At 38.8% G+C, this 18,778-nt stretch overlaps 1 protein-coding gene and 1 non-coding gene across 5 annotated transcripts in view; one reads left to right on the forward strand and one right to left on the reverse strand.

The window, feature by feature from the left end:
* RPS6KC1 (ribosomal protein S6 kinase C1) overlaps positions 1 to 18,778 on the forward strand; it is a 149,902-nt gene that overhangs the window by 89,617 nt on the left and 41,507 nt on the right. For all 4 annotated transcript variants that reach the window (XM_054587630.1, XM_054587629.1, XM_054587628.1 and 1 more), the window contains one exon: positions 17,971 to 18,018. In XM_054587630.1, coding sequence (XP_054443605.1) covers positions 17,971 to 18,018 — 48 coding nt within the window. The remainder of the gene's footprint in view (positions 1 to 17,970; positions 18,019 to 18,778) is intronic.
* LOC129082117 (small nucleolar RNA SNORA29) lies at positions 1,975 to 2,113 on the reverse strand. Its single transcript, XR_008530379.1, has one exon. It is a non-coding gene; the product is annotated as a small nucleolar RNA SNORA29 (small nucleolar RNA).

Below are 18,778 nucleotides of genomic sequence, written 5' to 3' on the forward strand. Positions count from 1 at the left end.
CAAAATGAAAGGTCGTTGGCTCAATTCCCAATCAGGGCACATGCCTACGTTGCGGGTTTGTTTCCTGACTCAGTCAAGCATGGGTCAGCGGTCTTGTTCCCTGGGTGCGAAAGAGAGGCAACCAGTTGATGTTTGTCTTTCTCGTTGATGTTTCCCTCCCTTTCTCCCTCTCTTCCTCTCTCTCTAAATAATATAAAATCTTTTTTTAAAAAGTATGATGCTTCTATTTTTGAGGGCTATCCAGTATAGAGGGACTATATAATGTTTTGTTCAAATCTTGAGGGTGAAAGGGAATATTAATTATGCCAGCACAACATCTTGGACAAAGCAGGATGTCTGGTTTTCCCAGGGGAAAGGTAGTAAGGAATGAGACTTGTTTGTTAATATCCTTATAGGACTCAATTAGAACGAAATGACTAGAAGTTGTCAAAATTTTGGTTAATGATTAGAGATACCTTTTGAGAATTAGGTTGACCAAAGGCAAACTGGATTTCTTCACATCTTGTTTTGTGTCATTAGAGATATTCAAGCAAAGGCTAAGGGATCATTGGTGGGGATACTGTAGAAGGAATTCAAGCACTGAGTGGATTTTTACCCCATATAACTTTTAAAGATTTCTTTTAGCCCTCAGATTCATTTATACATAATCTTCATGTAGTAACAGCAGGACAAAGTTGAAATTAGTGGAAAGATCATACTTGGATGAGAAGGATGGATTGCTATTGTTTTTATCTAAGTTTGTTCATGTGTGGGTGCAGGCTTTTGTGTTTGTGTGTGACAGCTATGCATATAGGGGGTATGTAGATGTTTGTGTTGTTAAGGGTTGTTTATATATAGGTAATTTTCAGTTGAGTTATAAGTCTGGGTTGGTATTGTAGTTTGACTGGCGATAGGATGTCCAAGTGCCAGGAGAGTTTCTGAGAAAGTTCACTATTGTGTGACTTTCCTAAAAGGATAAAGGAGTCTGTAGCCTAGTAAACAGCAATGTACTAATTGTCAGTTTCCTGGTTTTTATATTGTGCTGTAGCTGTGTAAGATGCCACCATTAAGAGAAACTGGTAAGAGTATTTGGGACTCTGCTATTTTTGCACTCCTTTTAGAAAAGAGTTTTTTGGGTTTTTTTAAAGGCTAGGAAGAACACTGACTTGAACAACAGAGTAGTAATGCCAAGATGTGATCCGCTTGTTCAGTTAATTCATCTGGTTTGTGTGTAGCCAGAGAGTCATCCAGCACGTGGGGGCGTGTGTAGCGTTCACAGGATTAACCGGTGAAGGCGGAGTGCTGGAGTGCCCAAATTCCTTGCCACTCCTTGAAAAACAACTTCAGTGGGATGTTATAAGTCATTGTTGTAAGAAATGCCACAAGCTCTGGCAGGGTAGCTCAGTTGGTTGGAGCACCATCCTGATCATGCATGGTTGCGGGGTCATTTCCCTGTCTTCCCACAGGCAAGAATCAACCAATGAATGCATCAGTAAGTGGAACAACAAATTGATGTTTCTCTCTTTCCCTCTCCTCCTCTCCCCCTCTCCCTCCTCCCTATCTCCCTCTCTCTTCCTCCCTCCCTCTCTGTCAAATGAATAAATAAAAATTAAAAGAGAATGCCACATATTTTGTAAGCCTGTCAGTATTCAAGTGCCTTGGCATTTTGTTATCAGGGTAGCCTTCCAACTTTATTTGATGCTTGCCAGGCAGAATTCTTAGTTTGACTCACCAGTGGAAAAAGTGTAAGAGTTTCTATTCTGTATCTATAATGTGATTGAGAAAATTTGTGGAGACTGTTCAGATTGAGTACATGCCAAGAGATTGGCACTTTTTTTTAAGGCTTCTAAGAAGTATCCTCTAGGTGACACATGGAAAAACTGCCCTCGTTGGGAAAGCAGAAGCATCAGTATTTGGATCTCTGCTCAGGGAGGGGAACATCGAGTTGAACTGGATCAATGGGAATTTGTCCTTTACCTAAGCAGTATGGCGGACATGTTTCTGTTCAGCATTTCATATAGGAGGAGACCACACATCAGCCCTCCCTCTTCAGATCATGGCAATTTCAATCTATTGCATAGGCATAGCCACTAAACTCTGTTATTAGGAGAAAATGTGGTAGTCCAACAGGAAATTACCTGGTGTCTTTAATGATATTAAATTAAAGGTGGTGACTTTTGCTTTTGGAAAAATAGAGTTCTTTTTTCTAATTTTTCTGCAAAGTACAACTAAAACTCTGGACATTAGATAGAAAACAAACATAAAAAGTCTCTGAAAAGTGATGAGTAGAAGGAAAACTGGCTGGTGACTGTGGGACCCACTGGCCTGCATGGTGATGAACCGCTGCATTTTCTTTTGCCTTACATATTCCAGGCTGGGTCCTGGGGAAATGGACAGCTTGGAAAAGCCAACAGACACAAACAAAAACAAACCAAACAAAAGCCTGCTCTTTCTAGCCAGAGGACTAAGGAAGGAGCAGCTTAACCAGACAGAAGACTTTTAGACAATAACCACTCTACTCTATCCAAACAGCAGAGAAAAATGTCGGCCCTACCTGACCACCACTAGTAAAAGCCATGCGAGACACCTAAACTTTTATCCTTGCAAGGCTGTAACAAGGCTCTGCCTCCCCCTGTTGGGATGGTGCTTTGGGGAGCCTGGGCTGTTAGCCCTCTTGGTGGTGAGGAGGCTCCCCTTCCTTTCCCCACTGGGGAAGTGTCAGAGGGGCCTGGTAGAGATTTCGGGTTTGACGACTGACTGCCCTGTGGCAATGCGGCCACCTGTACCTGATGTCAGTAGAGGCCACCTGTGGAGCATTAATGAGGCACCTTTGTCTTTTCCAATGATACCAGCCAGGGTGGTATCATTAGAGGCATGAACTCCTACCCCCACCCAGCAGTAACCAAGAGTCCCGTTTTCCTCCCCCACGTATCAGTGAAGGCAGAACTGGGAACCGGAAGTTCCCTCTCTGCTGGGGAGTAACAAACCAGTCATCTCATCCCCCCACGAGAATGCTGTCAGGGGAAAACTGCTTAAAATAAAAAATTTAAATAAGATCACACTGGCTGGTGTGGCTCAGTGGATTGAGAGCCAGTCTGTGAACCAAAGGGTCACCGGTTCTATTCACAGTCAGGGCACATACCTGGGTTGCAGGCCAGGTCCCCAGTAGGGGGCACATGAGAGGCAACCACACACTGATGTTTCCCTTTCTTTCTCCCTCCCTTCCCCCCTCTCTTAAAATAAAAAAGTAAAATCTTTAAAAAAAATAAAAAATTTAAATAAGATTCAGAGTCTCATACTATAACCAAAATGTCCAGGTTTGTATAGAAACTCATTAAGAAAAGACAATTCACTGATCCCAATACTGAGTTGACCGAGGTGTTAGTTATCCCACAAGGATTTTAAAACAGCCATCATAACAGTGCTTCAGTGAGCAAGTGCAGACATACACAAAACAAACAAAAAAATAGAAAGTCTCAGCAAAGAAACAGAAGCTATAAAGAAAAACCAAGGGGAGATTTTAGAACCAAAAAATCAGTAAGAGAAAAAAAAAACAAAAACCTCAACTCAACAGCAGAATGGATAGGACAGAGAAAATAGTGCCATTTGACTGTAGAACGTTATAAACTCCCCAATCTGAATGGAGAGAAAGGGACTAGGGAAAGAATGAACAGAGACTCAGGAATCTATGAGCCTAAAATCAAAAGTTCTGACATTCATGCCATAGGGGTTGCAGATGAAGAGGAGGAAGAGATGGAGCTAAAAATTATTTGAAGAAATAATGGAGAGATATAATCCTTACAGATTCAAGGAGTAAATCCCAAACAGGGTAAAACACAAATCCATGGCAAGGCGCATCATAGTCAAACTTCTCATAAGTGAACACAAGACAATTTGAAAGCTGCACAAGGGAAGGAACACCTGACCTACAAAGGAAAAACAATTTGAATGACTGGATTTCTCATCGGAAGCCATCAATGCCATAGGGACGGCACACCATTTTTTAAGTGCTGGGAAAAACAACTGCGCTGAAAAGAACCTTAACAGTCTCCTACTAGATTTAGGGATCTAGTAGCAGCAGCATTCTGGGAGCTCACAGGTAGCAGGGGGACTAATGTCCTCACCAGTCTGGGGTGCAGGTTTTCACGTAACGCTCCTGTTTTCAGTCCCACGCCTCAGTCCCACCTTCAGCTGTCCGGAGTCTGACTTCACGTCTTTACAGAACGAACGTCTAGTCTTGCCCTGGGGAGGAGCAGGCAGCTCTGACTGGCTGTGCAGCGGTGGGAACGCACAGACTTTCCCCCAGTCCTCCTGGTTTCAGGAGACGCCTGGTGCCTCTCATTCCGGGAGCTCTGCAGGAAGAATTGGCTCCCTTTTTGTTGGTTTTTCCACCTTTAGACATTTGGCATCTGTTTTCTGTCTACTAAAATTTTGCCATCTTTTCACATCTCTTGTTTGTTAGTCATTCTACATCTTTTAAAATTTGTTAACTGTTATTCAGTGGCTTTTCTACAGGGGCTAATGATCTCTGTTTAACAATGTGTTTAAGAAACATCTGTGTTTAAGAAAATTTGACACTTTGTGTAGCCCCCTCAGTTTCAAGGCATCCATAATTTTGATGGACATGTCTTTGTTGACCTTTTTCAAGTTGTTACATTTTTTTCAGTCAAATAGTGCAAAGAGTTATATAGGTCAGTGGTCCCCAACCTTTTCGGCGCCAGGGACTGGTTTTGTGGAAGACAATTTTTCCATATACCAGGATGGGGAGGAGGGTGGTTTTGGGATGATTCAAACGCATTACAATCAAGCTCACCTGCTGCTGTGCGGCCCGGCTCCTAACAGGGCTAGAACTGTGCTGGCCTGGGCCCAGAGGTTGAGGACCCCTGCTGTAGGTGAATTATTATAGCTAGAATAATTACTTCAGGTTGACCCAGTACCCTCTGGGTACTGCTAGTTACACAGTTTCCTTCAGCTGTGTTTCAAATTAAGATTTAGGCATCCCAAACTATTTCTAAGTTTAAAGATGTACACTATAGTACAATTGTCTCTATTTTCCCACCAACACTTTCCCCTGCCCCATCCACCCATCCCTACCTCCCACCCTCAGTCCTTCCCCACTTTGGCTTTGTCCATGGGTCCTTTATACAAGTTCCCTGACTTGACCCTTCCCCTTTTTTTCCTCGTTAGTCCCCCCTCTGGTTACTGTCGGTTTGTTTTTTATTTCAATGTCTCTGGTTATATTTTGCTTGTTTGTTTTTGTTGATAAGGTTCCACTTATAGGTGAGATCATATAGTATTTGTCTTTCACAGTCTGGCTTATTTCACTTAATATAATGTTCTCCAGTTCCATCCATGCTGTTGCGAAGAGTAGTAGCTCGCTCTTTCTTTCTGCTGCGTAGTATTCCATTGCGTAAATGTACCATAGTTTTCTGATCCACTCATTTACTGTTGAGCACTTAGGTTGCTTCCAGCACTTAGCTATTGTAAATTGTGCTGCTATGAACATTGGGGTGCATAGGTTCTTTTGAATTGGTGTTTCAGGATTCTTAGGGTATAATCCCAGCAATGGAATTGCTGGGTCAAAACGCAGTTCCATTTTTAGCTTTCTGAGGAAATTCCACACTGTTTTCCACAGTGGCTGCACCAGTCTGCGTTCCCACCAACAGTGCACTAGGGTTCCCTTTTCTCCACAGCCTCGCCACTACTTATTTTTTATTGATTTGTTTATGATGGCCTTTCTGACCAGTGTGAAAAGGTATCTCATTGTGGTTTTAATATGAATCTCTCTGATGGCTAGTGATGCTGAGCATCCTTTCATATGTCTCTGGGTCCTCTGTATGTCCTTCTTGGAGAAGTGTCTGTTCAGGTCCTTTGCCCATTTTTTAATTGGATTGTCTTCCTGGAGTGGAGTTGTGTACACTATATTCTTCTTCCCTTTTTAAGATGTACTGTTATTTGCCTCTAGTCTGATTGTTCTTCCAGTGCCTTGTCAACACTGCTGCCAGGGTGATTTATAAAAATTAACTAAAGATGATCTTTCTAAAACTAAGAACCCTTTTGCTTAAATTAAAGTCCTTTAATACCGTCACATAGTTTTTAGGATAACATTCAAACTCCTTAGCTAAGCCTACAGAGATCTTTGTGATCTGGCCCCTGCTTTCTCTGTTGATTCTCAACTTTTTTCCTCCTCCTCTTTTCCCAGACCACCGTAGGTCTTGGTTACAGCCCTGTTGAACCTATGAGGAATACAAGGCATCATGTTTCACACATGATGTGCTCCTCTACCTGGAGTGGCTTTTCCTTTTCTTTCTCACTTAATTCCTTCTCGTTCTTAATTATTGTCTTCTCTTGGAAGGCTCCTTTGCTGTCTGATTTAAATATCCTTTGCATTTATTCATATTGTGTGGTAGTGTAACTTTTTTTTTAAATTACAGTTTACTTTCAGTATTATTTTGTATTTGTATGGTAGTTTTTTGACATTATTTCTGTGCCTCCTACAATAAGCCTTCACATGCCTCAAGTGGTCAAGCATTTTTCTTCTTCCTTTTTTTAAAAAAAATGTACATTTTTATGTATTTTAGTACAGTATTTATAAACATCTGTTATGCAGAAAAGATAATATAAATCCTGTGCTCAAGATATATGCCTTTGGAGAGTAAGTCTCTATAACATATGAAACATCAGCTTAGTGACTATAACATTTAATTTTAGACTCTTGGCACTAGCATAGTGACTTGCAAATAGCAGATACACAATATATATATGTTGAAATCATTTATTCTAATTGGCCTGCCTCCTCCCCATTACTCTACATGTCTTTTCCACTTCTGTTTTCTCATGCATTCATTCATTGATTCAGCAAATGTGTATTGAGCTTCTGCTATGTGTCGAGGGTGGTATTAGCCACTGGAGATCTAATGGTCAATAAAACACACCTAATCTCTACCCTCTCAGAGTCTATACTCGAGTAGGAAATATAAATAAACTTACTGTTATGATGCAGCATGCGCAAGTGCTCCATCCAGCCTGGGGCATCCAGCCTGGGGCTCTCCGGGGACTTCTTAGGGTGAGCACAGCAAAGGAAGTGGGGATGAGTAGGGAGACTCAGAGAGTCTGCCTTCGTTCTAGCTTCTCAACTTTTTCAGTTCTTCCTGGCCACCCCTAGTCCACTCTTCAACACAGCTGAAAGCTTACCTCCTCCATGACTCGCATACTCATTTTTTCTCTCTTTGAATTAAGTTGAGCATTCAAGTATGTATTATTTTCATTTATATACTTTTAGTTGCCTTAAATATGTTGTTAACTTGTCATATGTATCTTATTTTCCTAATTTTTATTTTCTCTGAGAATGCCTGACTGACTACAATGCTGTCCTTGCAGTAAGGGTTCAATAAATGTTTGCTGAAGAGTTGTACAGGGAACGATAAAGAGACAATATGTGGGTTTTAAGATTTCAAATACTCAGCCTGCACCTCAAAATGTACTACACCTGCAGGATCAGAGCGAGAGGGTAGCTTGAACCGGAAACCGTCAGAACATTCCTCCTTTTCCCCTGTCACCTTCTCTCAGTGCACCTGTAGGTTGCTGGCAGGTACTTGGTTGCAGTCAATGAAATTGTCAGTTTGAGAATGAGTGTGTGCCTTTGTTTTTCACATGTGGAATTTTTCAGAACATGAACACATTGTATTCTTTTACTAAATAAATTTTCTAGGTCATCTGAAAACACTGTTCATTTTTAATCAATACCAGAAGTTCAGCTCCATCTGCCATAAAAGTATAAAACTCATTAAAAACATTTAGAAATAATAGCTTCCTTGCCCTTGAGGCATTGTCTTCTGAATTGCAATCAGGCTATCTTTTGACATTGGCAACTTAGTTGGATATATATATTGATTGCCTTGGAGATGTAGCCTCGGTTTCCATTATCATAAGATAGCATTTATTAACTGAGTATACATTGTGCCAATTCTGAACACTATATAAAAATTATGTAGACAGCCTTGCTACTTTTTAGGGACTTTGGTTAGTTTTTAGGGTCTATGAAGTGATTCAAGCACATTTAGAGACCACATCTAGCAGCGGAGTAAAAAATACTATACCAGGGTATGAGTAGACATAGTATCAGCACTAGAGCACTAGAGTATTAGGCTTTTCTAGCAAATGCAAATTAGAAGGGATCTTAAGCTAAATACAACAGACTATACTTACATTTGAATTAATTTTCATCTAAATTTAACAGTGTCAAGTTATTATTCCAAGTGAACTTTCAAACCAGAGAAATAGTATAAATGGTTTCATTATGGAATTGAGTGGCATGAGCTGAATTTGGTCCTCTACACCCAGAATTTCAGAGTTTTAACCTCTCTTTAGCATAATCTCTTTGTGGCCTTGGGCAAGTTGCTTCACAAAACAGAAAACAGACAATCAAAACGAGGATGACAAAGGTGTAGAGATCTAGCTTTTAAAGCCTTTGGATCTGAGAAGAGCCTGCTAAGTGGATGTTTTTCCTAGCTCTTCAGCATTTCTGTTTTAAACCCAATTTTTTTTCTGTCTTTTATATTCTGCCTTCTGCTATATTTATATCCAGTTTTCTTACAAAGACACACCATGTCCTTTGGAAGCAGGTTTTATGAAGCAATAGATGTATAGGCCTAGGATTTGAAAATTATACAAAGTAAAACCCTTTTTTTTGGTATACAGATATAAAAGACATTTTTTTTGTTGGCTTTATTGTTCGCTAAATCATTGCCCTCACACCCTAGTATGAGCCATCATTGACATCGCTCGCTCACCGATGGCCCCTGCGCATTGACGTTGGCTAATGGGGATGTAAGAAATTTTAAATTCATGTTTGGGAAGTAATTACTTCTTGGACTGTTTTCTGGAGGATAATGTGTCTTTTTCACTGCTGTAGGGCAGGGCTAGATCGAGCTATTTGCCTAATGGTGAATAATCTGGAGTTTTGGCGTGGTGACTTCTAGATGGGAAGAAGAGAAACATTTTTTAAATCGTTTTTCTTTTCTGATCCTGATGTTAGTCTGTCAGCGAAAATGAACCTGGCCAACCATGTTTCAGTGCCCCTTGGAGAAATGAAACAATGGAGGCTTTGAATTTTGAGTAACTTTTATTGGCAAATCTGTGTTAGTACCACCAAAATTGTCTTATTTTCTCTTTCTAATTGTATGATTCATAATATATTTATAACGTATCTTGGAGGATAAAGTTCCTCTGGGAGCGTTTACTCTTTTTAATTATCACAATGACAAACTATTATCCATAAAAATAATAATAATTATTATTACTAAAGTTACTAAATATAAAAGGGTGTAAATTGTGTTCACATGGGCATGCACACACACTACAGCATTGCGTTGGGTTATAGAAACCATCCCTAGTTGCATTCCACCAGGTTATCTTGTTTTCAGTTTAAATAGAGGAGAGAACAAATGGGATGCATTGGCAGTTCTTACGGTTTAATGTTTAATAATGTGTAATTAATGTGTTGATTTTAAATAAATTAATAACTAATTCCCTGTGGAACTTTTGAAGAACTTTTAAGAATCTGGATTTAGATTATAATTAATGCAATCTAATGCATCTGTTGCCATTTTCGGATCAAGAATAAAAAGATGCTTTTTGCACTATTTTTAAAAACTTATTTTCTACACTGATTTTCTTTTAGCAGCATTTAAAAAATACTAAAGAAAAAGCAGAAAGTAAAGGTGAAGGACAAGAAAATTTCACATTACTGAATTTCTTAAAAAAATTTTTTTATTGTTATTCAATTACAGTGTTCACCATTTTCTCCCCATTACTCCTCCCTGCCCTACCCACCCCCCACCTCCCACATTCAGTCCCCTCCCCCATTGTCTTTTTCCATGAATCCTATATACATGTTCCTTGTCTTGACCTTGCCCCTTCTTTAAGATGACTATATGCCAGTTAATCAATATGGTAATTGCATAGAGTCAGGTTCTTGAGATTCTCTCTTTTTAAAATATTTTAAAAGATACCACAGTATTTTGTTTCTATATGAGGTATTGTGGTAAGTGTGATCATTAGCATCAGTAGATGGCATTTTTTGAGTAGCGAGAAATCAGCGTTTTTAACTGGTATTTTGTGAATTTTTATAAAACCTCATCTCAAAGTTCATTTTCCTTGGGTAACATTTGGATTGTGGGTGGGATGGTACTCAGACAACAAGCCTTTCCAAGCAAAGTGTCTTATTTATGACTACATAAAAATATATAACTATGTTCTTATTCATAGACAGATTAAAACACCTTCAATTTTACATTTTATTTTACTCACATACTTATTTTGAATGAAATCAGAGGTGATTTTAAATGTGACTAGATCTCTTTTTTTTTAAATCACTTTTTTTTTTACTTAATTTACTTAATGAAATTCTTTTAGAAGTAGGGTTACTCTTCTCTTTCTGTTCAGTCGTTAGCATCCCCTGTGACCTTGGGTGCCTGTTCTCAGGGGTGACCGATGGTCGGTGATGTGCTGTGTTTTCTGGTGGCCTGCCTGATGCCTGCCTCTGGGTTTGTCATCCCCGTGTGCTGACCGAGGCAGTTATTTCTTCAGTCTCTCATCTTGGGGCTTTGATGCATATGTTCTGAAGGTGGCCACAGTGACTTTGGGTAGCAGCAGATGGTAAACCTTCAGGCTGCCACCGGCTATACTGGTGTTAAGTTGGGAAGTTAACGTTTGATGAAGAATCAGTAGTGCATATGAAAGAGCTTTCACTGCTGAAATATCTTTTAATTAAAAAATTAGCATACTAAAACCTTTGCAAATGTCTGGGCATTTAAAGAAATCTGAAATTAGTTTTCTTAGAGATAAATTAGTTATTTACCAACTTAGTTGTGTGTTGCTTGTTCTTCCTAATATGGTTCTTTTCTCCCTGTTCCTGCCCCAATTTGCCTGTAGTTAAGACAGATAATTTGATAGACAGAAATAGATTTTTTTTTAGGAGTTACAGGTGTTTGGATAAACATTAAAGTGTACTTTGAATTATGGTATTTTGGATTTTGATAACTGGAAAGAAACGTGGATCTTGAGCACTACCTCCATATAGTCCTGTGGATCTGGTCTGTTGTTCCTATCTTTGAAGTTGACGTTGATGGCACATTGATACCATGTGCCATCAATGTCACATGGAACTCAACCTGCCTCAAAGAGCTGCATTTCATCTTGTTATGAGTTGGGTGGTGATTTTTTGGCCGCCAGCAGTCCAGAAAGCATTGCCCTTTTGCCTTGTTTGTTCACTTCATGATAATGTGCCATACTGAAAGTTCCAGGAAGGACAAATAAGACTGATACAATGCCAAAGGATTTTTTTTGTCCTTCTTAAATCTTAGGGGTACCTTTTATATTTTTCTCTGCTGAAAATAGATCCTTGGGAATAGTAAATGACTCTTTAGAATACAGGTTATAAGTATCCATGTTGAATTTTACTCTTTATACTTCAGTTCTCACCAGTGAAATAACTTCTGTGAGCATATGACCACCAAGAACAGTTGGTTTCATGGCAAAAACATGAGAGAAGAGCCTCTACACAGTCTGTTCATGCTGATGCTCTTGACGCTGCAACTTCTGATGCACTAAAGCTAGAGGCTCAACATCTTTCACTTCTGGGTTGCTGGGAACATTGTTAGCCTTCTGATGCCAAAGAAAGAGACAGTTAGACCCCGATGGGGAGAATGTTTGGTATTAAAGATCACCTATTCCTTGTTTTCTGGTAGTTGAATTTTTAAAAGAGAAATCTTGTGAGAATAAGGTATGGAATGAACAATTAACCATTTTAGAAACACATTTTGAATATGATAAGCATGTAAAATAAGATGAGTTTTGAGTAAATATCAATAACATTTGATTATCATCATGTGCTATGGGGGGAGCAAACGTTTGTTGTTCAAACTATTTCTACAAAAAAATAATGTAACCAACTTCAGTCCTACTGCCAAGATGAGTTTAGTTAATAGCTTACTGAAATGGTTAAGTGCGAACTATTTTAAAAAAGAATACAAGTAAGTATAATCCTGTGTATCTGAAACTATGTTGAGAAAAACTGTCCTTCAGTTGGGCTTGTATATTTTCTCTGGCTTCTTTATTAGGCCGATGTCATTCTTTTCCGGTATGTTTATTTACGTGTGGATCCCACAATTGAAGACCACTCAGACTGTAGCCAGTGAACGTGAACAGCGCCGCGACAACATTCAGGGCAAGGGCTGTTTGTCCAAGATGACTGCAGACATTTCTTAAACATTTTTCTAACTTTCGTTTATTGTTCTGGAGTCCTGCAAAGTACCAGCGCCAAAGGGATTGATATTCCCTCAGGTTACCTAGGTAATCTTTCTTTTAAAAGGAGTTGGAGCTGAAGTTATTTTTAGAGACTTACAGACTTTGAATGTCAACACTTAAGTATCTAAAACGATTCAAGAATGGTGACACTTAAATCTCCCATGAAGGGAGCCGTCCATACTCGTTTCCTACAAGCATGGTGTCTTCATGGTAATATCTCTTTCCTCCCCATGGATTCTTCATATGATTAAAAAAGAATCATCATTTGATGCTTTTGATCTACTCCCCCACTCCTCCCGTCTTACCGAAGGTGGTACCCGGTTGAATATTAGGCCTTCCCTATTCTAGTTAACAGAAAGAACCAGCCCTGTAATTAGTTGGAGCTTTTCCTACCACTGTTATGAACGGAGAGTCGGCAAATCCCAGTGTACTGGAGGAACTGAAGAATGATTAGGCTAATCCTTAAGGGAGAAGTTGTCTGCTTTTTTCCCCCAGTGAGGGGATATTATTATGGGTAAAGACAGAGTAATCTCTTCTGTTAGACCTTATGCTAATATAGCGCTGATAAGTAAGTATGAAAAATGAAAGGGAGAAATACATTAATTGTATTCTTTCAATAAGGGATGCTAGCCAAGATAATTATTTCATGACAGTTTTAGTTATAGTACATGTCTTATTATGAAATAAGAGATGGTTTTAGGAGCCTTTTATTGGAAAGACAATTGTATCAAATTAGTACCAAATTAGATTTTTGTCTTTATAAAGGTGAGCAAACCCATGAGCAGTTTTTAAATTGATGTGTTCTAGTCTACAAATGAACAAATTCTGTTTGAGGGTTAAAGAAGCTATTATTTTGTCCTTTATACTGACAGCTTCATTACAGATTGGCCTACTGTTGGCATTAAAAAAATGTTTGGCTCCTTATGATCTTTGTGCATGCAACTATAATATTAATGCAGCACCACAGTACTGTTCATTAAGAAATGACTTTAAATGAGGTTGAAGCGTGTAAATTTGGAAAGATACAGATGTTAAATGTAGTCATTTCTCTTTGTATACAGCCGTATGGCTAATAATTTCCAAGTGGCTAAAGCTCTTGTTAGCAAGAGTGCTGGTGTGTTAAGAATGGCTCTATAAATAACTTTAAGAACTGAAGTTGAAGGTGCTTCTTTTAAAGACTATTGTTAACTAAACATTATTGCCAAACAGATGGAAAGCATTCACCGGCCTGATGTTTTTAGGTCTAATTATATTATCACCAGCCCTGTACGGCTCAGTTGAAGAGGTGTATCCAGAGGCCAATTTATAATCATTTAGCCAACACCTGTTTGGGAGAAATTGACAGTCAAAGGGCACATTTTAAAAAAATCACATATGTTCTTGTGTTTATGGCCTCAATGTGAACGTTGTCGAGCTGCAAACAAACTTGGTAGGAGAAGATAGTAAATGTAAACAAAGCAGCACTTCCCAGCCATGTTTATCCATCTTAATTTGGCCTTTTTATCTGATCCACTTCATGCTTCATAGCTAAGTGAGACCAGCAAAGAGAATCACTTCTCATTTATGCACATATATCTGTTCAGTCAATTCAGAGGCTTCTGGTTGGAAAAAGAAGTTCCTTTGTGGCAGCTTCCAAATCTTTTACCTAGTGAAACCTTTATATTTCCTAGATGTATCTTATTTAAATATAGGACTGGCATTCTGGTGAGTGGCTTAAAAGAATCACAGTTTGATATAAAAACAAATGAGATCTAAGGAACCAGTGTTCATTGAATACTTTTTCGCAGAGCGAGGGCAGGGCCCCTGTGCCTCCTTTTGCTCTCATGACAGGTTAACTTAACTGTCAAGGTTCAAGTTCTTTGGATGTGTTCCCATGCCATGGAGGTTCAAGATGGGTGGTGAATGTAGCTCAAAGGGAAATTACGAGGCAAATAGGATCGGTCTACCCTACCTGAAAATAGTTTTGAACCTGATGATCCTACCGACTCTTTCATTTTAGTGTTTTTCCTTCTTTTGACATATTTCTCTATTAATATATGATTTATATGTGTCACCTCCATTTTCTTATCACCCATTATTAACTCAGAGGAGCCTGGCTTTTGTACTCACCAGTTCACTGCATAACACAGTATTAAATGTTACCTATGCCTCTGGCTGGTGTAGCTCAGTGTTTGGGCATCGTCCTGTGAACCAAAAGGTCGCTGGTTCAATTCCCAGTCAGGGCACATGCCTGGGTTGCGGGCTGGGTCCCCACTTGGGGGCACACAAGAGGCAACCGATCCATGTTTCTCTCTCTTTCTTCCTCCCTTCCTGTCTCTCTAAAAATAAATAAATAGTGGTGTTGTTTGTTTTTTTTTTTAAAGGGTGACCAGTGACTTCCTAACTGCCTTAGGCAGCAATCCCTTCTCAGTTCTCGTCCTTCACGGCTTCTCCTTGGTGTTTGTCATAGGTGATTACTCTTATTTTAAAGCATTTTATTTCTGTGACATCTGAACCACTGTATTTTCTGGTTTTCTCCTTTCTGAACAATTAAATTTTTTGCCTTTCTTTGTACTTTTCTCACTACACTTTTGGTGGTGGTTGCCTATACACCCTCAATATTCCAACTTTGTGTAACTTTCAAAATTTAAACATAAATAGTATAGCTTAGCAGTTAAAAAAGGAAGAACCCTGGAGCCAGACTGCTGAAGTTTAAATTTCATCTCTACCACTTCTTAGATTCATGAGCATAAGCAAGTTAACAGTTTTATGTTTGATTCCTTATTTGTAAAATGTGTTAAAGTATACCTACCTGGTTGGACTACTTGAATGCATTACATGATTTAATTCTTTAAAACCCAGCATAGTGCCTGGTATAAAGTAAGCATTTTAGTGGGGTATGTTTTCATGTCTTTAGCTGTTATTTTTATGGAGAATGCGCAAATATAAATCTTTAGTTTCAGTGTGTTTTCTAAGCTCCATTCCCGTATTGCCGTGTACCTTCAAACTTTTATACCTGAATTTATTCACTTTGAACATTCACTGTGGGAGATTGATGGGTCAGAGGAGACACAATAATCTGCCCTCTGCAGTTTTCATTGCTGCCATAACAAATGACCACAAACTTAGCAGCTTAAAACAACTAAGTGTATCGTGTCATATGGGATACATGTCTGACACGGGTCACGCTGGACTGAAATCAAGGTGCTGTCAGGACCGCATCCTTTCCTGGACGTCCTGGGGGAAAATCCACTTCTGAGCTCATTCAAGTTGCTGACTGAATTCCTTTTGTTTTGGTGGGTTGTAGGGGTCTTCCTTGCTGGCTGTCAGCCAAGGGCTGGTCATCGCCCCTAGAACACCCGCTCCTTCTCATGCTTGCTTTGAGCTCCCAGAAGCCTCTCTCCATGCTAACATGTGGGCCTTTATGTTAGAGCCGGCCGCCGTGCACCCCTCTCAGGCTTCGGGCCTTTTGGATTTCCTCTTCTGTTTTATCATTTCCGTGCTTTCCATGTCTAGCCAGAGTCAGTTCTCTGCTTTTAAAGGTTCATGTGGTTTGATTGCGCCCACTCAGAGAATCCTGGATAGTGTGTTTTATGGTCTGTATCTTCATTACACCTGCAAAGTCCTTTTTGCCAATAATATGACATTCACGAGTTCTGGAGAGTAAGGTGTGAACATTTTTGGCCACCGTTATTCTGCCTACAACAGGCCAGTAAAAAGCTTGAAATCTGATTGGGAGACACAAGTAAACATAAAACCAAACTGAAGGCTTAGAAATGTTATCATAGAAATTGCTATGGTGTACAGTGTGAGAACAACAGGAAAAAGTGTCTGTTACTAAGAGACAGACATTTGAGCTGAATATGGAAAGATGAGTACTTGTTTGGTAAGCAGCTAGGGGAGCATTTTAGGGAGAAGAAGCAATAATAGTGATAGCAATAATAATAGCAACTGGCTATACCGAGCACTTTTACAGGATTATCTCTCACTGAAATTTTCACATATGGTAGATACCATTATTATCAACCATTATGGCTTCTACAGCTGAAGCTATAATGTCTTCAGAGTTAGAATAGGAATGGTAAAATGATCTCATTGGGTAGTTGAAAGAATTAACACTAATTACACGTGGTTAAAGCCTAGCACATAGTAAACACTTAAACATGGTAGGTGAAGGAGTAGAGAGTGGATACGAGAAATAGTTAGGGGTGGAACTGACTGTCTTGGTTGCTGGTGATGAAGGGAGGGGGCAGGGAATTCCTAGTGACTCACGGAACTTTTTGAATTGGGGGTTTCCGTGGATGGTAGTAGTATTTGGTTTTACAGGAGGAGCAACGGGGTTTTGTTTTGTTTTTAGTGGGGACAGGGCTTTGGAAAGAGGAAAGGATGAGTATGGAGACCTACATAAGTATGTCAGGCACTCAGAAGAGAATTCAAAGATGATGTCACTATTGCATCGAATTCATTCTGTCTAAAATGGGATTTGCCATCCTCTTCTCAAACTGGTTTCCCATCTTAACTGCCCATTTTTTATTTTCCCAAGCTTGACAGTTTTTTTTCATCCTTGACGCCCAGTTCTTTGGAGTTGGGAAAGAACCATCCCTCTTTCAGTGTTTGCAGGTTTCGGTGGTGTCAGTGTTCCTGTCGCGGCCCATTTCAGGTGGTGGCAGCTTCTGCGTTGCAGCGGCAGAGCTGAGTTGCTGCAGCAGGGACCACATGGGCCCACAGAGCCTAAAATATTTACTACCTGCCTCTTTATAGAAAAATTTGCCATCCCCTGATAATGGTGTCTCCAAAATAGTATAATATTAATATGGTAGGATAATTTCCTCTCTCTCTCTACTCTTTCTATCCATTAAGATGGTGGAGGAGTTGGTAGGTTGAGGGGCAATGTGTGAGATCACGCAGGGTCCTGAAATTATTTTTTGGATATAGGCCTTTTCTCTGCATGAGATGAGTGATATGATCTACTTTGGTTTAAAAAGAACAGCCTGGCTGCTATTTAAGAATATAGACCAAGGACAGCAAAGACAGAAGCAGAGAGATCTTTAGGGAGGTGATTATTATAATCCAGGTGCGTCTTTGTTTGGATCAGGGAGATAGCTGTGGAAGTGGTGAGGCAAGTTCAGCTTCAAGGTACATTTTGAAGATAGAGCTGACAGGATTTGCTGATGGAAAAAGAGGAGTTAGGATGAGTCCAGGATGGAGAAGTAGCACTGTAGGGATGCCTGAGACTGGAGTCTGAGTTACTGAGATCACATTATAGCAAGTGGCTACACTAGGGGCTATAGGGAGAAAATTGAGAGCACAGCTCTCAATTAAAAAAAAAAAAAAAAAATATATATATATATATATATATATATATATATTTTACTTCTTAACCATACATGTTTTACTTTTTCAATTATCTTTAAAATAATTTTTCCTTTTACCTTTAAGAAGTAGATTTTAAAAGCTAGGAAACATAGTAATGTTTTTAGAATATGGCATTTTTAGAAAGGAAACCATAATAAACCTACTTTAGATAAGATTATTTTAATCCTGTGATTTGGTGCCTTAAGAAGAAATCTATTCAGAAATTGACAGCGTTGGTGGAGTCAGTTCCAGCACTTTTCCCCAAATCCTTAAAATGTAGTTTTAAAAAGTTAGGAGTTAATGTTTTATTGTATTATGAATAAATTATTACTCATGTTTTCTATGTAGGTTTTACTTGTAATGGACACAAGGACAGAACAGACATTCATTTTAAAAGTAAGTGGAATTAGTATGTTTAATGATCTTGAAATTTATTTTCAAATTGTGCTCTGAAAGAAAAAAATATTTAATATTTTTTCTTGGGTGCTTGAATGTTCTTTTTTGGATGTACATTTATGTTTGTGGTGACCTGTATTTATTTTATTTTTTTGTCCTTCCATCATAGTTGATAAATACTCTATACCATACATTTAAAAAGTACTTTTAGGTAATAGAATATATGGAGGAAATAATTTGGATAAGTTGAAGACTCACTGACTGCATGTTGTTTAAATGTATAGTGTACAGTTTAAATACATCTCTAACATCTTTTGTATAATTTGTTGAGGCCACATACCATCTCGCTTATGATTATAATTACAGTGCCTACGTGCTGAAATTTTGCCTTAAAGTTTTTGTTTACAATTATTTGGCAAAGTGTTATCTACATTCCTTGCCCTCTTTTAGATCTCTATTTTGATTTTCTATATAACTCAATTTGTAACTAAATGAATAAGGAAAGAAAACCCCTCAATTTTTAATTTTGAAATTGTATTTGAAATGGACTTTGATAGTACATATTCTAAAAATATCCCTATTTAAGTATTCCCACAACATCTAGTATTAATCAATTTCAGATTAATTTTATATTTCTTTTTCTGATACTTTAAAATTTTTCTTAAAGGTTTTATTTATTATTAGAAAGGGGAAGGGCGGGAGAAAGAGAGGGAGAGAAACTTCGGTTGGTTGCCTCTTGTACGCAACCCTACCAGGGACA

This window comes from Pteronotus mesoamericanus, unplaced genomic scaffold, assembly GCF_021234165.1.
Source record: "Pteronotus mesoamericanus isolate MK-2021 breed Mesoamerican mustached bat unplaced genomic scaffold, CSHL_Meso_final scaffold_1186, whole genome shotgun sequence".
In the NCBI taxonomy this organism is placed as follows: Eukaryota; Metazoa; Chordata; class Mammalia; order Chiroptera; family Mormoopidae; genus Pteronotus; species Pteronotus mesoamericanus.